The sequence below is a fragment of the Borostomias antarcticus genome (genome assembly GCF_949987555.1).
Source record: "Borostomias antarcticus genome assembly, chromosome: 5".
Lineage (NCBI taxonomy): Eukaryota > Metazoa > Chordata > Actinopteri > Stomiiformes > Stomiidae > Borostomias > Borostomias antarcticus.
Genome location: NC_140238.1, coordinates 28,703,757 through 28,724,950, shown reverse-complemented (window position 1 = coordinate 28,724,950; position 21,194 = coordinate 28,703,757). Strand labels below are relative to the sequence as shown.

General features: G+C 48.2%; 3 protein-coding genes across 3 annotated transcripts; 1 reads left to right on the top strand and 2 right to left on the bottom strand.

The window, feature by feature from the left end:
- Positions 1-3,946: 3,946 nt before the first annotated feature.
- Positions 3,947-7,544, top strand: kdelr3 (KDEL endoplasmic reticulum protein retention receptor 3). Its single transcript, XM_084437669.1, has 5 exons — positions 3,947-4,376; positions 4,939-5,039; positions 5,601-5,759; positions 5,908-6,160; positions 6,439-7,544. The coding sequence occupies exons 1-5, from the start codon at positions 4,286-4,288 to the stop codon at positions 6,483-6,485; spliced, it is 651 nt and encodes a 216-aa protein (XP_084293795.1). The 5' UTR covers positions 3,947-4,285; the 3' UTR covers positions 6,486-7,544.
- A 402-nt stretch (positions 7,545-7,946) lies between these two features.
- On the bottom strand, positions 7,947-9,646 carry LOC311309740 (GTPase IMAP family member 7; the record flags this gene model as incomplete). The annotated part of the gene is made up of 2 exons (XM_084439063.1): positions 7,947-9,068; positions 9,554-9,646. 2 exons carry the CDS (start codon positions 9,644-9,646, stop codon positions 7,947-7,949), a joined length of 1,215 nt encoding a protein of 404 aa, XP_084295189.1.
- Positions 9,647-11,134: 1,488 nt separating this feature from the next.
- LOC311309739 (ankyrin repeat and fibronectin type-III domain-containing protein 1) lies at positions 11,135-20,805 on the bottom strand (the record flags this gene model as incomplete). Its single annotated transcript, XM_084439062.1, has 19 exons — positions 11,135-11,230; positions 11,391-11,878; positions 12,076-12,274; positions 12,481-12,647; positions 12,821-12,983; positions 13,283-13,463; positions 13,732-13,898; positions 14,727-14,948; positions 15,288-15,407; positions 15,599-15,728; positions 15,994-16,093; positions 16,304-16,411; positions 17,794-17,884; positions 18,118-18,215; positions 18,897-19,010; positions 19,109-19,309; positions 19,550-19,732; positions 20,177-20,330; positions 20,644-20,805. The coding sequence occupies 19 exons, from the start codon at positions 20,803-20,805 to the stop codon at positions 11,135-11,137; spliced, it is 3,144 nt and encodes a 1,047-aa protein (XP_084295188.1).
- Between the last annotated feature and the right edge of the window lie 389 nt (positions 20,806-21,194).

The following is a 21,194-nucleotide window of genomic DNA, read 5'->3' as shown; positions in this document are numbered from 1 at the left end:
AGAGAGAACCAAAATGTAACGTTTTTGCTAATGTTTACATAGCCAACGTTCTGGGAACAAAAATTTGTTGATGCTGGAATATTTTCTGAACTCACAACCAGGCACAGCACCATGACCAAGAGGATTATCAGTCTCTCCCCTGGTCTTCCCGAGACGCTCTGGACCCTCCAGGACCCTCTCCTCTGCTCTCCTTATGCTCTGGACCCTCTTCTCTTCTCTTCTCTTCTCTTCTCTTCTCTTCTCTTCTCTTCTCTTCTCTTCTCTTCTCTTCTCTTCTCTTCTCTTCTCTTCTCTTCTCTTCTCACAGGGGTAAATAACCAAATACATTTACCCTGAAGATCTTCAACATCTCCACACTACACTCCACTCCACCTGAGAACCTTTGGGATAGTCAATGATAAACGTGAACAACTCACCTTTGAAAAAGAGTGACTCATTTATGGCACTTGAATTATTGTTTAGTCTTCCCTTTAAACTGTAGCTTCACCACTGAATAGTCCACCCACATGTAGCACTGTTCAGAGTGAAGTCTCCATAACCTCCAGGTAGTCAGCTTGGGTCTTCCACCTTGCCCCTTTTAGGAAACACTCCTCTTTTCCACTTGTCCACCTGTTCTATTTTGTTTCTTTTATTATAACTATTCCTTCTTTTCTTTTGCCATACATTTCTGCAGATCATCATCACCCCTCACCCCCCACACCCATTTTGTTTCTGTTCAATCCTTTGTTGGAGTTCGGTCCTTGCTGACTCCTTGCGTGCTGTAATCCCGGCGGTGGCCACGCGCTCTCTCCTCCAAACACTCGCGCACCGTGGTCTGGAAACGCTGTGTCAGTCTCCCCTGCGCAGAGAGAGTGAGTTCGAGAGGGAGGGAGGGAGAGAGGGAGGGAGAGAGGGAGGCCTGTCAGTTTGATTATGTCACCTCCCTCGGTGTCTGTATCTCTTCTACATGTGTAGGTGTGGAATAATGTGTGATGTGGCGTCACTCTCTCTCTCACTGGGGACTTTGTTTGACCCACGGCTCTGTCATCCATTCTAGTTCCTGTCATTCCCCCAGTGGTATGATTGTGGTAATGATGCTTGTAAGTATTACTAGTTGGAAGAAATGAAGAGGAGAGAAGGGTGAGGATCGCTGGAGGAGGAGGAGAGGAGAGAAGGATGAGGATAGCTGGAGGAGGAGGAGGAGGAGAGGAGGAGGAGAGGAGAGAAGGAGGAGGAGAGAAGGATGGGGATAGCTGGAGGAGGAGGAGAGGAGAGAAGGATGGGGATAGCTGGAGGAGGAGGAGGAGGAGGAGAGGAGAGGACAGAAGGATGGGGATAGCTGGAGGAGGAGAAGGAGGAGGAGAGGAGAGGAGAGAAGGATGGGGATAGCTGGAGGAGGAGGAGGAGGAGGAGGAGGAGGAGGAGGAGGAGGAGGAGGAGGAGGAGGAGAGGAGAGGAGAGAAGGATGGGGATAGCTGGAGGAGGAGAGGAGAGAAGGTTGGGGATAGCTGGAGGAGGAGAGGAGAGAAGGATGGGGATAGCTGGAGAAGGAGGAGGAGGAGGAGAAGGAGGAGGAGGAGAGGAGAGATGGAAGCAGTAGTTGCAGGAGGAGGCGGAGATGATAATCATGGGGATAGTTGGGAGAGCAGAAGAGACATCAGTTATGCTTGAAGTCAAACAGACTTTATGATGACCTTATCACACCCGTGTTAATGCAATGCTAATGCCAATCAACCTCAATCGAACTTCAACATCAACACTGTGGGCATTCAGAGTTTCAATGGATGAAAGCCCCATGGCTGTAGCTAGAACCACCCTCCCCACATAGCCACCCACAGTGGCACCAAAGCCGGCTTCCAACCTCTTATCTGTGTCTCTGCAGTCAGGCTCCCTGTCAAGGCCTATTATACTCTCAATAGAGTCAAACACCATGTTCCTACTCCTTCACACAAACACACACATACACATACACACACGCACACATGCATGAGCGCATGCACACATGCACACACATACACAATCAAACACACACACACGCACACACACACCACATGCCCGCAGCACTGCCAGATCCTTGATGGCCTCACACTGCTACATTCACATCTTTACATAAGACCAAACTCTCTGAAGGCTTCTCCAAAGTTTAAGAGGGAATATCTAGACTTTTAGATCAGTGCTAAAAACTGTTAATGCTGATTGATTGATTTATTGATTGATCGATTGACAGACAGACAGGCAGGCAGGCAGGCAGGCACACAGACAGACAGACAGACAGACAGACAGACAGACAGGCAGACAGGCAGACAGACAGACAGGCAGCAGACAGACAGACAGACAGACAGACAGACAGACAGACAGACAGACAGACAGACAGACAGACATCTGGTCAGGTCTCTCCAGGGTCTTCTCTCACAAACCCTCAGTGTTTCAGGTTGGCTGGCTGGCCCTGCTGGCTGGATGGCTTGCTATCTGTTTATTTGGCCTGTTGGCTACTTATCTGACTGTTTGACTTTCTGGGGGGGGGGGGGGGGTGACTGAGGATCTGTCTAACTGAGGACTCCACACTCTAAATTGCATCAACACAACAGATACATGTGTCACCATATATTTGAAGTTCATATGAAGTTATATCCTTCAATGAGTTGAACGGGGGGGTTGTTCTCTCAGTGTCACAAACTTTGCATGACTCAGAAGAATCCCACTCATAGACTTTATACAACTGTGTTCTCATACAGATACAGCACCACACACACACATACACACACACACACACACACACACACACACACACACACAAACGCATGCACAGCCCTCAAACACACAGGTAACTTTGTTAGGCTTATAGACAGTTGTGTTAGGCTTATAAAATACACACCTAAACACCTGTACTCTCTGTAAGTACACCTGTGAGGTCTGTGAAGGGGAGGGCAGATCATGGAAGGGAGCAATTTCAGGAATGAGATGCACCCATACAGCACTGCTGAGTATCCAAATACAAATACTGAGGTTCCAAATCGCATACTTCTACTACTTACTACCAGTAGCCTACCTACTACAGCTGCCCTTAGAAAGTACGTACTTTGCAAGCAGTAGGCATCCAATTGGGACATACTACCTTGTCATAACATTGCGTCTTGAAATTTGCCCACATCCGTCGCTGTCCATAACGCGACATTCGTCTACAGCTGTCACGACTCGCACATGTGACGCACATTTCCGCTGTGCACAGGAGTGTGGGGCTGCGTTCCGAATCGCCTACTACCCTACTATATAGTATGCCAAAACAGAATGTAGTATGTCCCAATACATAGTATGCCACATGCAGAATGGCAAAAATACCAGGATGTCCTACTACATCCGGTGGTATTTTGCAGTATGCAAGCCAGCAGGCTTTTCTGGCTATTCTGACCCACAATCCTGTGCGCAGCGGAAATGTGTGTCACATGTGCGAGTCGTGACAGCTGTAGACGAATGTCGCGTTATGGACAGCGACGGATGTGGTCTAATTTCAAGGCGCAATGTTATGACAAGGTAGTATGTCCCAATTGGATGCCTACTGCTTGCAAAGTACGTACTTTCTAAGGGCAGCTGTAGTAGGTACTGGTAGTAAGAAGTAGAAGTATGCGATTCGGAACGCAGCCTGGGTCAGAATAGCCAGAAAAGCCTGCTGGCTTGCATACTGCAAAATACGACCGGATGTAGTAGGACATCCTGGTATTTTTGGCATACTGCATGTGGCATACTATGTATTGGGACATACTACATCCTGTTTTGGCATACTATATAGTAGGGTAGTATGCGATTCGGAAGGCCTACGACCCCGCTCATCGACAGCAGTGGCCTATAGCGCCATCTACTGATAATAACGCTCCATAAGGTTGGTTTCTCTTTGCGTGACGGAAGGACCATAGCATTCATTGACGCCCCCCGTCGGATGTAACTTGAGAGGCAGCTAGCAAACGAGACAGTCCGAACTGTCAGCCACGTCACCGCCGTGTCCACCAACTTCTAACTTTTTCTACCCATTATACAGACAGTGTAGACCTATGCAGTGACTTCTGTGCGAATATTCCGGAATATTGGAATGGAATGCATTTGCTTTAGTATCGAACCGGCAAGAGGATAGAACATTTTTACACATTTTGTGTGGATGATAGGCCTATCTCGTTTGGACAATTTTATATGTTAGGAACAATCAATAGTTGCACAGCCGGGAGCCCTCGATTTTTATCATTTACAACGCCAGTTTGAGAGCATTTATTTCTGCTCTTTTGTAAACAGTTCTTTCGCTTTTTAACAAGTGACCATGAACATCTTCCGTCTGTCTGGTGACGTGTCGCACCTCCTCGCTATCAGCATTCTATTCATGAAGATATGGAGATCCAAATCGTGTGCTGGTATGTTGATGAACTAGGCATTTTAACAGTTTTATTTCACGGTTGCTAACGGGGCTTTGGCGTGGATGATTTACAACTCACAAAACGTGCAAGTATTCTCTTGCACTAAACTCGTTTTTATATAGCTAGCTTATGTGACAGAAATATCAAAGTGCAGGTCACCGGACACAGACGAGACCGGTTTGGTCATTTAAAGTAGGCCAGTGAAGCCATATAACTTTAACTCCGAAGCACGGAAGTCTTCAGGCTCTTTCTGTCCTATTGTAGGCTATAGACTAAGAATGCTTGCATTTCGTAACTTTTCGCAAAGCCTGGGGAACTGAACACTGTTAGGCTACAATATAGCCTATACATTTGACGCCACTTGTCATCACTTCAGACCAAACACTTTTGTGATGTACAGGCTTTAACATGAATATACAGTATCTGCGCATTAAGAGGCAGAACGCTTAATTGACATTCCAGGGAAATCTATCCAACTCTTCCCAGCTACCTTACATTTCCATATAGTTGTCTGTTCCACATACCCGTTTGTGATTAACCCGTTTGTGTGTCTCTACAGGTATCTCGGGGAAGTCCCAGGTGCTATTTGCTCTAGTCTTCACCACCAGGTACCTGGACCTGTTCAGCAGCTACATCTCCCTCTATAACACAGTCATGAAGGTGAGAGACCACTGAACAGGAACAGATGTGCAGTGTGAGATATCGATGTGCTTGTGGATAGAATGGGTGTGGTGGTGAATACAAGCCAGTGGAAGAGCAAATGACTACATGGCCATCGCTATGGGTGGGTCTTAGGGGCTGGGCCCTCCCCCAAAATTGCTAGTGCCGCACCCACCCATTGGTGCCTTTTACAAATTATAGTATTTTCTGTTAAATTAAAAATACTAACTTTATATTCCTTATAAATTAAGACATAAAAATAGAGAAACGATAGTGTGTTTTTGTTTGTTGGGGTTCTTCTGTTATGTGAGCAAAACCCTACCGCTACATAGGCATAACTTTTCCAGTACTGCTACATTGGCGTAACTTCCTATGGAGATGGATAGATACATACTTTAATGATCTTGAAGGAAATTTGGTGTTTCAGCAATTGGAGGCAGCCGCCATGCACACACTCAGATCTCCACAATGCCTCAGGAATTGATTAAAGAGTTATTGTAGAAGAAGTCTAGGAACCCGTTTGCTGAAATAACTCTTGTTTTCCCTCTCCCCCTCACACAGGTGGTGTTCCTGGCACTGGCCTATGCTACAGTCTACCTGATATACATGCGCTTCAGGAACACATTTGACTCGGAGAACGATTCATTCCGCGTCGAGTTCCTGCTGGTTCCTGTGGCTGGGCTGTCCTTCCTGGAGAATTATGCCTTCGCTCCGATGGAGGTATAGAGACAGAATAGCCTTATTTGAGATAATTCCCTGCTCACGTGAACTCGTATGTGTATGGCATCACAGGTCAGGTACTTACCGTAAGATTTCATATTAGCAGGCCCTATACAGTACATACTGCATATAATTCATATTTTCCCAGATCCTGTGGACCTTCTCCATCTACCTGGAGTCGGTGGCCATCTTGCCACAGCTGTTCATGATCACCAACACGGGCGAGGCAGAGTCCATCACCACCCACTACCTGTTCTTCCTGGGCCTGTACCGTGCTCTCTACCTGGCCAACTGGGTATGGCGTTACCACACCGAGGGCTTCTTCGACCAGATCGCTGTCGTGTCCGGCGTGGTGCAAACCATCTTCTACTGTGACTTCTTCTATCTCTACATCACCAGGGGTGAGTTGGAATGGAGAGAGGAGAGCGGAAGAGAGGAGGGGTGAGGAGGAAAGGGGGGGGGGGGGGAGGCGGGGTTGGTCCAGTATCCGACGCAAGCTTAGCTTCATATTTGTTTCAAAGTAATGTAGTGCATGCTTTATCATGAATCTCTGTGGATGAAGTGCACATTGTCACTGAAATATCCTGACAATAACAAAGTATCACACCTTCTGTTTTTGATACCTCTATCATGCCTTCCCTGTGTGACTATATGCTTCTATCTCTTCATCTGGCAACAGTTCTCAGAGGAAGTGGGAAGATCTCAGGCCTGCCCATGCCTGTGTAAAGAGAGCTGCATTGCCGTTACAAGCATCTACCATACTGTCCATGAGCGTTGTCCGGCTCAGCTTCTGACAGCAATCCGTCTTCCAGCTGTATTTATCTCCAGACTACAGCCTAGAGTACCTTGAGTAGACCAACTCAGGTGTTTCTCTCTCTCCAAAGGGATAAATGTCTTACAACGGTACCAGGTGTGTGTGTGTGTGTGTGTGTGTGTGTGTGTGTGTGTCTGTTTGTCTGTCTGTCTGTCTCTGTTGATGTGTGCTTTTCCTTGAAGAGACTAGACCACAGAACTTTGGCTTCATGTTTGGACGCATGCATATAGTGTACAGTAGAATACTGTGGGAATCTTTTTGTAGCCTTATTTTTTATTGTGTTTTTTATGTAGATTGTCCCTCTTCAAATCATCAAATGCAGTCTGTGATATTGTTGAAAGATAGGTTATTGGTACATGTTCTGAGTCATACAACATAAATATTTAATTTGTTATTCTAAGAGCTATTTCTTTCTGAATTAACTTTCCCTTACCATCTGGCTGTTGATTTTGTATGGAACATGAAGTATAGGTCCTCCTTGTCAAAACTTCATATTGCATTCTTCCGTTTACAAAAACACAGAAAGCCCTGATAAGACTCTATATAATACTCTTCCAGCTTAAACTGTCTCTGACTTCTGTCTGTCCATGTTTTGAAACAAATTTGATCCTCTTGAAATCCTCTTCAAAGTGCCCTTTTAACAATATAATATATATAGGTATGACAATGCCACCAGTATGTTTACTATCTAGTGCTTTTTTTTTGCAAGAAAGGGCAACACCTTTAGTGACCAAAGATAAAGTACTCTAATTACAGAGATGTACAAGTTACTGATGATGGAGAAACATTGACCACATATTAAGTTGACTCCAACCGGCATAACATTGACATAGAAGATTTATTCTGGAACCATAAGTTTGCAAATGTGGTATCTGTGTTATAATGTCCTATTTTAAGCAATGTTCAACATACTTAGTGGTACAGTATGAGCATAAATTATGATCAATGTAAATCGTGTCAATAAAAGGCTTCTTTACTTGTCTATATTTGCTGTACAGGTGTAGCTTATTTGCTGTTGGTGTAGCTTGTAACTAAACTAACTAAATAAACTAACCTGAACACATATGCGCGCACACACACACACACACACTCTGAAGTCAACTTTCACTGATGATGAAAGTATCAACTAGCAATCCAACTAGCTGGATATATATAATATATAAATCTCAAGTCACTCATTTCAACGCCAACAAGGCTGTGATAACAAATGGTTCCTCAGCATAACATTAGTTCATGAACTCATGTGATCCTTTGGACTCATACAACCCCTGTTGTGCTCAAACACCCGTGGATATCGGATAACAGAACAGCTGTCCACTTCTCAGTGCAGGAGAATTTTGCGACTTTGTTCACAGCTTTTTTCCCCACGCCTCTTAGTGTAGAAGTGTTTTGCGATGTTTGTACAGCACTTTGCTCCCCTCTCTCATGGCTCCGCCCACCACTTTGGCGGCGGAGGTGATAGACAGGGGAGTGGCAGCTAAAGCCGCCGCCCTCTCCACCACCTTGGCCTTCTTCAAGCTCCTCCCCTTCCCCTTCTCCGTCATCCCCGCCCCCTCCGCCGCCCCCCTCCCGAGCGCAGACACCAGCTCGCACCAGAAGAGCTTCTCTGCTTTCTTCCTCGCCGCCTCCTCCTCCCTCCTCCTCTCCTCCTCCTCCCGCCTCCTCCTCCTCTCCAACTCCTGTCCCTGGAGCTCTGTCTCTGGATTTCTGTCCCCCTTCACCTCCTCAACCTCTCGTCTTTCCCCCAGAATCCTCTCCTGTGTCAGCTGGATGGCTCTCTCCGCCTCCTGGTACATCTGGCAGGTGTAGCAGCCTCCTCCGTTCTCCGTCACCATCTTGTCTATCTTCTCCAGGAGCTCGCTGACCTGACTGCTGTCTACCGCTCTGGTGCTGTTATCAAACACGTGATATCCACCCCAGCAGCCGCTCACGAACGCCCTCAGCTCCTCACTCTCGCTCAGATAGTCGTCCATGCTCTTCCCGCCCAGCTGGTCTCCGCAGGTGAACAGAACCATGGTGTACCGCGTGGCCCCGGGTCCGAAGGTGGCCCGGATCCACTCCAGGGCCTCCCTCTCCTCCTGGGTGAACCTGCCGGGCCGTAGGGTGACCAGGAGGGCGTGGGGTCCCGGGGCGGACAGGACCACGCAGCGGCCCACCTCGGCCGTCACCTCCTGAGGGGAGAGACGCGTGTCGAAGAACCCCGGCGTGTCGACCACAGACACGCCCCGCCCAGATACGGACCCGGTCAGCCTATCGCAGCGGGCGGTGACGGAGCAGGGGGAGGAGCCGACCCGGAAAGCGTCCCGGCCGAGGACAGTGTTTCCGCAGGAGCTCCGTCCCGAGCCAGTCTTGCCCAAAAGCACCACCCTCAGATCCCCAGTGTAGGGCAGCGTGGAGCTGGGCTTTGAGAGAGAGGGCTCTCCAGGGGGGGTCTTCTCAGGGCAGGGCTCCCCAGGACAGGGCTCTTTGATTCGGGGCTCCTCGGTGGCCCTAGTCTCCGGAGGGGTTTCACATGCTGTGACATGATATACAGTATTTCACAGTTAGGATTTCACAGTTAGGATCTCTCTCCGCACTGACCTTGTGATTATTCAGATTTTACTGTGGATATATAAATAGTAATGACTAGGCTATTTCATCAGCAAAAAAACGTAATGTATAATCATCTAGGCAAGGCAGGGCTTTGTAGAGTAATGTAAAAATATTTATAGACTTCTTTGACAGCTAATAACAGGTATACAGGAACAGTTTACAGCTCGGAATAACGGCTGATTTCAGCAGTCCTCACCCGAACTCGACGCAGCACATTCCAATGACGCCATCCTCGTGGACGTATGCGAACAGATGAAACTATTTCAAAATAGATTAACAGGAGGGTTCTCTCTCTAGCGATGTTTACATTTATATCTTTCGCTCTGTATTAGGGATATATTTACATCGTGAGCTGTTTATCCCTTGTCTTCTCCCCTCCGCTCCGTACCTGCCTGCCGCAGCTGAGAGATGAAGACTGTTGACGGTAGATCGCAATGATGTTGAGCACGCGCTCTGCGCGCGGGACGGGTGCCTCGTCCATGTCGGCCCAAACTTAATTTCAATATCAATTGCATTTTGTAAAGAAATACGCGTCCTATAGACCCTTAGTAAATTGCAAATGTATATTATCACTCAGCGTCACGCAGACCACCACGAGATATGGGGCCCCTAACTGCTGACTGGTAAAATAAAATAACAAAAAAATTGTTTCAATATGTCCATCAGTAATTTTTCACCACAGTTGTGAGCTGTTGCCTTGAAGACCATGTAACTTAAAGGGGCACAGTCATGCTTGTTTGTGTGTGCCCCTTTAAGCTTAGCTGCTGCTGTTACCATTGTCATTAACGTCACCCTGTCTCTAATCAAGAGTGCCCAGTATAATTTCAGGCTAAAAATTCCTGAAGCCTGGGCGTACACGCACCTAAGGGACTGGGTAAACATCACAGAGAGACAAAGCTGTCTCTACTAGTCTTCACTATGCAAGAAAATACACAAGAAACTGGACCTGATTCCAGAATGAATGTAAGAGAACAAAACCGCTTCAAAGCCAGGAGTAGCGAATGCAGTGCAGTGCCTGGTTTGGAAGAGGCAGGGCTGATCAACAGCTGGGCCTTTGGGAGGGAGGGGTAGAGAAGAGAGAGGATACCCAATAGTATAAATATGGCCATTTTTAGAGGAGGAGGAAGTGGTCAACAGGGAATGTGATCTGACTATGACAGTATGGACAGTGACTGAACTGAACAGTGTTTAATAATAATAATAATTCCAAGGTGGTATGGAGCCTCAGGACTCTGGGGGGGGGGGGGGTTAACCTCTCCTATAGCCATTCTCACTTGAGGCCCCCTAAACCATAGAGCCGGCCTTATTATCACTTTTAAATTAGATAAGTAAATGACTATGATTACATTCATAATTTAACTGGTGTCACTGCGTTACTCGTCAGCATGTTCCATCCACCCTCACGTGCCCCTCGCTGGTTTCAATCACACACAACATGAGAGATTAAAATGGATCAATTCCATGATGGACTTTAATATATATTGTAGATTAGTTTTCTTTCATTACAAGCGCAATTAAGAAAAATACAATACACATGTTTAGCTGGGAGGGGCAGCAGCTGTTGTTTGACTGGGTACAGTAGTAAGATATTGCAGGTCATATTTCATCTGTACCAGTGCCATGATGACTGGACTCTGACGCATCGTTGTGTGGCAGCGTGGTGTTTTGTAGTGGTTGGTGTTCGTGTCATGTAATGCTCTTGCGACTGACTATCTAGTGAAGACAAAAGATGGAAAGTGAAGAGAATCCCTAGGTGAAACCCATCTAGATCAGTCTGTACCGTGTTTATGATGATGTACTAATGTACATGGTACATACATAATGTAATGCACATGGTAATGTAACAAACATGATATATAGAATAGAAGTACCATGCTGTACATGTAACAACTTAAAAGTAACATAAACTGACTCCACGCACTTCATCAGGATGGCTGGTGAGTGGAGCAGACCCACCCCACCTGACTCATCACCGGCAGGCTATACTCCCTTGTGGACACCTGTAGTTCGGCGTCCCCTGCAGCCAGACCCCAGCCTTGGACAGGTGTAGGCGGGACGACTCCCTCTAAAGAGACAGGGGTAGAGATGACCAGCCCTCCTATACAATCCTCTAAGACCCCCACTGTCTCTGTACACTCTCTGTCAGCTAAACCGAGGCATGGTTGAAGAGCTGTGGCATCGTCCCGGTGCGTGTCAGAGAGAGGGAAACCCCCGGCTCCGTTCACCATCGAGGCTCTGTCTTCTACGCTGAAGAAGGTGCTGCTGGGATCGTCCTCCAGAACCAGGCTTTCCAGCGCCTCCTCCATCCTGGGCCCGGGCTCCAACACCTCCATAGTTCCTTCTGCGGTCTCCACCACAGTCTCCTCCTCTATCAGACTCAAGGTGGGGAAGATGTCTGCTAGCACCGGTATCGGCTCGCCCACAACACCGTGAGGATAGAACACTTCTTCGCAGTAGGCCTCCGGCAAGGCCAACGTGTCGTATCCAGCGTCTGCCGGGCCCACAAGATCAGGCTGCATCCCCGATGGGATAATAGCATCACACACCCCCAGTCCTGATTGGGCCATGCTGTCATAGTCAAGACATGATTGGGCGTTGAGGTCCACAGGGTAACCTCCCTTGGCGACGCCCTCCAGTATGCAGACGGTCTCGTCAGGGACCACCACGAGACCGGGGGGGTCAGGGAGACCCGTAGAGACAGTGTCCACGGTCGCTGCACAGACAACACTCTCTGGAGGGAGACGAGAGGAAAGTCACGTTTATTTGAAGTGCAGAGCCTGAATAACTATAAATAAAAGAAACTGATCGACTGATCGCTTGATCGGTTGATTGATGATTTGCTTGTGTGCTTGATTCATTTAGTGGTCGGTTAACCGGTTGACTAATATGGTGATTGACGCATCTTCGTACCCGTCGTGTTCCTCGGGGGGTTTGTGCGATTGGGCCAGAGCCTGGAGGTGAGGCTCTCCTCCTCCTCGGTGTCCGGGCGAGGGGGGGGGTCACCCCCCATGACCAGGCCGAGGGGCACGGCCCCCACCCACTGTCTGGAGCGCACGCACTGCAGCACATCCTTGATCCAACGTGCCCCTCTCCACACGATGTCCAGACTCTGGACACACAGGGAGGTCGGGGGAGGGAGGGATGATGGTCAGGAGGGAGGGAGGGAGGGGAGCGGAGGTGAGGAAAGGGGAGGGACAGGGAGAGAAGAGAAAATGGCGCAGGGGGACAGGGTTGTGGACGCGTGCACGTGTGTCCGGGAGCCTTAAAAGCCTGAGCTGCGGTCTCACAGCGGCGGGGGGCGATGAATAACCTCACCTGTGACATCTGAGTGACATGAGCCAGACGCTCCCGGGCCACCAGCACCTCCTTGGTGTCCAGCGCCTCCCGCAAAGCCTGCTGGGAGAGATGAGTGTCCAGCTCCGTACGCACCCAGGCCTGGCAATACTGGGATAGGAAGTCCCGCTCGTACGTCCAAAAGTGCACTATGGGGATATGAGGGGGCAAACAGGAAGCTTCGTATGAGGAGAGAAAGCAAGGAAATGATAATGGACCTCATGAAAGAGAGAGAGAGAGAGAGGAAGAGAGAGAACGGGAGGATAAGAGAGGTTAGCAGGAGAGGATAAGATACATTTAAAAGACACACAGCAGTAATTACCCAGCTCAAAGATCTGCAGGGGCATGGTGAGGCTGGGCTCCTTGGTTCCTGTTAGAGGCCGGTAGTTGGAGCTGAAGTCTTCGCTGGGGGGCAGCAGCAGCAGCATGGACAGCTGGTCCCCAAACTGTAGCAACTCCCGCGTATACACACCATACTGATACGCCTGCAGGAGGAGAGAGAGAGAGCAACAGAGACGTATAAAGAAGGAGAGAGAGAGAGGGCAGGAGGGAGGGAGGGAGGAGGAGAGAGGGAACAACAGGAGAAAGACAGAGAGAGAGACAGATCAGGAGAGAAATAGAAATAGTGAATAAAGGTAAGGGAGAATCGTAATAATGCAAAGGTATATTATACATCCTAATTATGGGGCTTAGAACATTCTATCTACAGTATATGGGTGAAACCACACTTCATGCAGGTGCATTTGGGTTTCTGTGATATGGGTCTGAGGGTACCCACGCTCACCCTGTAGAGGGGGATGTTGAGCTTGGTCAGTAGCAGAGTGACCGCTGCTCTCAGGGACCTAACAAACTCCCCCAGACCCGAGCTGTCCATCAGGCTCTCATCCCCGTCCCCTGGGCTGCCAATCAAATTCTGAGCACTCCCATTGGCCAAAACATGGCTCTGTAACCAAGCCCATTCATCACTGAAAGAAAAAAAAAACAGAGAATAAAAATATGGTTAGGTACTGTACAGGTAGGTACAGTAGGTAGGTAGGTACTGTAGGTAGGTAGTACTTTATTGATCCCCGAGGGGAACTTACAGATACGTAAGGAGAATATGGTTAGGAGGCTGTTAGGATCAACCAGTATAACCATTCTATATGGTTCTACTAGAGTTCTATATCATTTCATAGAGTATCTTCTAGTGATAGTAGCGTGTTCATAGCATGTTACTGTATTTATCTGTGTTACCGTGAGACATGTGAGTTGTGTCGTATGCGCGTGTGGCAGAGCAGGTTGGGCAGCCTCTGTGGCACCAGGACTCTGATCTGCTCCACTGAGCTGCACAGCTTCAGGATGCCCACGTACAGACCAGGCTGGGCCCACTGGACACTCCGCCGGTGATAACTCAGCCTCTCCTGGAGACGGAGAGATGGAGAGAGACAGAGAGAGAGAGAGAGCGGGAGAGAGGGATACAGAGAGAGAGAAGTTTGGTTAGGTATCCATTGAGATACTGGTCGACCCCCACCCAATGAAATCATCATTTGACCCCTGTACTTTAGTATGTGTGTAGCATGCATGCTGTATGTTAGTGGGTGCGTGTGTTCGTGCGTGCGTTCATCACACATGTAGGCTACCTCAGACCACCACCGGGGGGCGCTCGCAACAATTCATTTTTCCCATTGCCAAGTACATTTTGGTTTGTAAATAAAAAACTATGCTTGGTGTCTCAGTAAAAGTATAGTGTATTCTACTCTGAGCCCGTCTACTTTCTAAATCCACAGAGTTCAGAGCTTGAGGTGTTTAGTAGCTCTTTTGGTTCAAAGACCCTGCAGAATGCATTGAGCAGATCCACTATGGCGCAGTAACACTATACGGACACCATAGGGAGGCATAGACCAGCTGAGACATTGGCAGAACATGAATCTAGTCTAAGGAATCAGTTTTCATGTCAAAGTAAACAACTTCATGTATAAAATATGAAAATGCTTACATTTTAGGCCAAGAAATATGATGGGCCTATATGCCGGCTCAATAGATAGAACTAAACTAGAAAATCCCACTCCACTTACACCTTCAACAACTGTACATGCTGACGACATGCATCATGGGTAATGGAAGACTCACTGTGCACTTGTTTGTTGTTAGAGTACGCAATGTCGTATTTTTGTTGCATTGCTACAGACACACATATGCACACACACACACACGCCACCCCTCACCCACCCCAACACACACACACAGACCTTAAGCTGCTCCGTGAGTGTGTCCATGGCGGTGGGTTCTGGCAGCAGGGGGGTTCTGCTGCGGTTCTTCTCCATGCGGGCCAGGGGGACCCAGTGGAGGGGGGGGTCCGGGGGGCTGGGAGGGATGGCACACTCCTTCACTGTCACCAGCACCACGTTCCCCTGTCTGTCCTTGAGGGGCTCGAAGTACACCTGGCCCAGGTCCACCGTCCCCAGGGAGGACTGGAGGAGGGGAGGAGGGGAGGGGAGGAGGGGAGGAGAGGAGGAGGGAGAGGAAACGGAGGATGAGCGAGGCAGGGAGGGAGGACGAGGGGAGAAAGGGAAGAGCAAGGATTTATATGAGACAAGACATGAAAACAAATAGAATGAAAGATAGAATAACGAGGAAAACCGAGAGACAGAGCTTACAGAGAGAGATTTACACTTGATAGAGACTTTGCTTTCTGCTCATTCGAGGTGAGAGGGATCACACTGTGTGTAATATAAGAATGACTCATGGCTATAGAGGCAATTACTGTAGAGCCCGGTGGTTTATGGATGTACTGTATATCACATTGTCACCTGCAGCTGCGCCACGGCCCGGAGGATGTTATGTCTGTTCTGGAGGAGGGACGAAGAGGAGGACAGAGCCGAGGAGAGGGCCTGCTGCAGCCAGGGCACCTGCTGCCAAGCACAGGACAGCTGGAGGGAAGCAGAGAGCGATGGAGAAAGAGATGGAGAGAGGGATGGAGAGAGATGAGAAAGGAACAGAGAGAGAGATTGAGAGAGCGCCAGAGAATGATGAGGAACGATGAGGAACGAGAGACATGAAAAGCACTTCAACGCAACGCACACACGCCGCCTATGGGTTCAGGTGTTGATTGACAGCTGACCTTGGCAAACCAGAGGAAGTCCTGAATGATGGAGGTGGAGCAGCACTGGATCTCCACCAGGGGGAGCTGGTCGTCTGCTGTGACCAGGACGTTTTCCTTGTAGTAGAACACAGTGGCCAGGTACACGCCCCTAAGAAGAGGAAGAACAGAATCACTTTGGGTCCCTCCATGCGTGAGGTCAGGAGGATTTTGAGAAGAGGTCCAGGTCAAGGTCAAAGTACAAATGAAAGACAAGTGTTTTTCATTGAACATAAAACCAAGAGAAAAACATAACGTTGACGTTTCAGTCGGCGTGAGACATGGTGCGTTTCTGTCCAGAGTACGTCAAATAGATATGTTTGAGAGGAAGAGAGGTGGAGTGATTCTGCAGGAAGTGAGAGACATCTGCACTATACCTCTGGAGGAGACGGACAAATTTGGTGGCGGACTGGAACAGCTGCTTCAGACCTCGAGATACCGACAGACGCTTACTGGGGCTCTGGGGATTGGAGCCCTCTATGAGACAGGGAAGTGATGAGACAGAAATGTGTCAGAAAGTGTTTATTTCTTAAGTCTGACAACACTAACTAGAGAGCCTACCCAAGATTCTTTATTTTTTACTTCACATAAATGAAAAGTGTAATCCAAAACGATAGAATATTTAAAGGAGAAGTGAAGTTGTGGTGGAATCTAATAGAGCGATGTTTAGTGCAGTAGTACTGTTACCCATGCAGTATCCTCTATAGTGAGGATCCCTGGTCTGTTCCAACAGCTTCCTGACCAGAGCTTCCTGGTTCCTTCTGCAAGTCTTCACCCCTATACACTCCCTCCAGCCTGCACAGAGAGAGAGAGAGAGAGAGAGAGAGCACAGTTGCTGTACATATGGTTGCACTTTAGCCCCTCATATCCCTTTTATCTAGTGTCTTCCTTTTGTTATTCTGTATCTAGTTTTCTCTTCTTCCAGCCTTTCTGTATTTTTTTCAATGCTGAAACGCCTAATTTCCCCCGGGGGGATTAATAAAGTCCTATCGTATCTTATCTTATCTTAGAGAGAGAGAGATAGAGAGCTTATACTGTAAGCAGTGGTGTAGTGGAGGGTAAACCAAGGTATACAGAGTATACCCACTTCTTTATCCATGGTTCCACAATATACCCACTTCTTTAATCACCACTAATGTAAAAACCGCAACATTGCTGCTACATTATACCCACTTCTTCAGAGTATACCCACTACTAGATTTCCTTTTATTGTCATTGTAACATTGCTGGTACAACAAAATTAAAACACACAACCTAACGGGGCTCCAATAATAAAATGGAAAGATATATAAAAACTACACTGTCACATACACACTTACACCACTATATAAAGTATAAATAGTTTAAATAGCTAAACCGCACACACACTCACTTCCACTCACACTCGTTATAATTATAATGTGCGTCCTCTTTCTCTCATGGACTTCAGTAATCAGTCAGAGTGGTGTTTGTATACAGCAATTGCCTACAAGGAGATAGGAAGTAGATAACAGTTTGTTTGAGTGACTAATATCAACTGTTAGTCGTTAGTCGCCTACAGTACAGGTCATTTGGAGTGAGTTAAGAACATATGAAGAAGTTTGTAACGATCTTGATATAGCCAACGTGGATCTACTGTGTATTTGAGCTGAAAGACGTTAATTTACTGTGCTAGTAACACTCATAACTCGACGAGCAAACAGTGGACTTTGGGCTCAGCACCGGACAGTCATTACGTCATGGGTTTCATCGTTCAACCAGAGCAGCCGACCCAATGTCCTTCCCCATGAAGAGGACATCAGATCGCCATTGGTCCACTCAGCCCAAACACAAGAGTCAGCACATCAATTCATCAGTCATCATCCCCACATTCGGACTGCCCCCACAAACAAAGAGCTTAGGTTTAGTTATAGGACATTTTAGTCACAGGATTTATTTTTTATATTATTTAGTTTTGTATATTTCACATATTTTGTATATTCTGTGTACCTACTGTAATTAGTACCTGATCGTGCATTTTTTTTGTCATCATCAATGAAGTAATGTCATACTGATTGATTGATTGATTGATTGATTGATTGATTGATTGATTGATTGATTGATTGGTCGATTAGCGAGGATAGAAGGATGCGTTTTGAAAGCACATCAAAATATGTAACTAAAGTGAGTGCTTCTAGGCTGTAGTTCCATGTACTTACTGGAGGGGGCAGCACAGACTGGGCTGGAGGTCTGTGGCGGGCCCCATCCCTTCACGTTGTAGGCGCTCACTCTCACATAGTACTGCACTCCCTGGCAGACCAGACAAATAACACAGATTAGCTTGTTGTAACCTTATAAAGGCCCATTGCAGTGCAGCAGATATTACTTTGTACTATCATTAATTTATCCAGTGAAGTGAGGCCATTCACATTAAAGTGTTATGCCTAGAGGGGTGTTATGGTTCATGGCTCTGAAGATGTGAGTAGAGTTATTTGGGGCGTGTGTGTGTGTGTGTGCACGTGCGTGCATGTGTCAAATCTTACAGATTTGAGGCCTGTCATACTGTAGGTGGGGCTCTTGGTGTCGGTGACCTGGGCGGAGCCAAGGACGCGTTTGAAACTGCAGGAAGTGCTCCACTCCACTGTGATCATGGGGACAGGAACAGCAAGAGAACAACAACAAGAGTCGGCTGATTAATCAAAACTAAATTAAAGTCGAGAGAGGGGTCGCTGGAGCACTCGACAATTAAAGCCTCTTATTGGAGGTGCAGAATAACAACGTTTCAATGTCAATACATTTTCATCACGTCTGACCTGATGACATTCTGCACCTCCAATAAAAGGCTTTAATTGCCAAGAGCTCCAGGGACTTCTCTCTCAGTTTGCTACTGCAGTATGCCCTACTCCTGAGCTGCAGCAACCAGCCTGCTATAGCGGCGGGGTCTCTTTACTCTCAAACAAGTCCTCAGTACATTGGATTTGTATGGTATTTCAACATTTAAGAGACATCCTCGTGGCCAATAGTGCTAGAGGCTGGGCCTGTGCTCCACTTCACCACACCACACCACACGGTGTGGCTTAGAGCCAACCAAAAATGCGTACACGTCTAACTGCATGACATTTTTCTATGTTTTATATATTGTACTGTGTCTGTGTTTTATATATGTACCTCTTGTAACTTGTTTTGTAACATCAACCTGCCTAATGGACTCCAGATGGAAACTAGCCTCCGGGCTACAATCTGGCATATTTACATGTTTTTTTACATGCTCATCAATATGCACTGTCCTGATCTAAATAAACTAAACTAAACTAAAGCCCACCTCTGTAGCGAGTGACCAGCCCAGTGGTCACTCCGCCTGGCTCCCTGATGGACACGTACAGGGAGGAGGAGCTGGTCACCAGGAGAGACACGCCACTGGGGGGGGCAGGGAGCTCTGGGGGGGAAAGAGAGGGGGAGGGGGGTGAGAGAGGAGCAAAGAGAGAGAGAGAGAGGCAGGGGGTGGGGGAGTTGGACATTGAGCAACGTCCCGACCTGTGAGGTGGAAGCTCTCCCTCATCCTGCAGTACAGCTGCTTCCGCAGGGTCCAGAGGCGGTGCTGTCTCTGGGCTTCGCTCTGCGCCTGAGGCCCCGCCCCCCTCCTGGACATGAGCTCCTCCCTCTTCTCCTCCACCCTCCTGCTCGCCAGGGCGACCAGGGAGTCCAGCTTCAGCACCCACTCGGCGGGACGACACACTGGGGGAGGGGGGGGGGGGGGCGGAGTGGAGGATGGAGGGAGTAAGGGAGAGAGGGAGGGGAGAGAGAGGAAGGGCATGAGAGACAGGTGGAGGGCGATAAGCAGAATTTGAATTGTTTAGGGTGGAGGACAAAGACCGCGAGGAAGGACAGTATAAAATTTAATTTTTTACACACACACTATAAAACACTATAACACTATAAAACTGTGACACACGCATAACTCTCAGTCCCACTCACAGGCAGGGTTGTGTCTGGCTCCGGCTTTCGTCAGCACGTGCAGGAGAGGAGAGTTATGGGTAAGCGCCGCCACATCGAGGGGGACCAGCCCCTGCTCGCTAACTCTGTTCACCCCTCTCTCCCTCTCTCTCTCCCAGTCCTTCTCTTTCTTCTCTCCTCGCTCCCAGACACTTCCTCCTCCTCCTCCCAGTGGTGCCGTATTGTGCCGCAACAAGGGGACACAAAGGGGACATCGTAAATTAAGCAAAATTTTAACCGTCAAACACTAATTTCCTGCGTTCTGGTGAATTGTTATGCACCAATGTGTGTTGGATTAGTTAATCTGCTGCTATCTTAGCTAGCGAGCTAGCTAGCAAGCTTTTATGGGCAGGCATTGCTAGGCAACATTACCTCACGATTAGTTATCAAACACTTCAAAAAGTAAACTCGACAAACATTACCTAGTGGCACACATTACAACGTACTTGGTTTTGAGGATTTGAATTACATAATAGTTGTTTATGATTGGATTAAAAGGTTGAACAGGTTAGGCGAACAATAGCAATAGGCTTTAGACGTTATCGCCTGTGTTCTATTACCATAATACCTGGGTAGATGGTCATGACCCCCCAAAAATCCCCATAATACCTGAAAGTGGGGGGACAAAAAATCTCTGTGTCCCTATTCCGGCGCCGATGCCTCCTCCTCCTCCCCCGTATGCAGAGCGGGCATGGGCCCTGGACAGCAAGCCCTGGACAGCCAGCGTGTCCTCATTCTCCACCGCCTCCCAAAGGGTTTTGTACTGGCACTGAGGGGGGAGGAGGAGGAGGAGTGAGAGATGGACAAGGACACAAGGGGGAAAGAGAGACAGGATAAGAATGGCAGAGGAAGAGAAGAGAACTAGATATAAGTAGAATGTCAAAATTGAAAACGGGCAAAAGTCAACAACAACCTGTACTTGGGTTGATAAATCAAAACTCTAGGAGAGGCTGAACAGAACATAGATTTCAATCAACAGAGACAATCAATCAAGCTGAATCATTTAACATGGACCACGAACCTAAAATTCATCAAAAACCCTGTTAATACTTCTATATACACTCATGATAACCCACAGTGGGCGTGGCCCGGCATGGATATCTGGGCGTGTCCGTTTCCCCGGTGATGGAGGCCTCCCCGCCCCTCAGCCTGACGGACAGGTTCCTGTAGAGGCGCTTGGGGGAGACGGGACCCAGGGAGCGCCGGCGCTGGGATGGGTTCCTCACCGACACGGACATGGCGCTGCAGAGGGAGGCGGGAGGGGAGGGGAGGGAGGGAGGAGCGAAGGGGGACGGGGGAGGAGGCGCGGAGGGGGGGGCAGAGAGGGAGGTGCGGAGGAGGTGGACGGGGAATGGGGGGGGCTAGGGGGCGCAGAGAGAATGAGATGAGACGGGGACTAGGCAGAGGTAGGTACGGCAGGAGCAGATGGATGGAGAGAGGGTACGAGAGACGAAGAGATGGGAGAGTCTGTGAGGGAGGGAGGGAGGTTAGCTAAAAAAAGACAGCCCCAGGAGATGGGAGGAGGAGAACAACGAAATACAGGATATAGGGAGCGGGTGGGGGGGCAAGTGAAAGTCATCAGAAACCTAAATGAGTTTGGAATTGGATTTGAGGGGGAGAAAAAGAG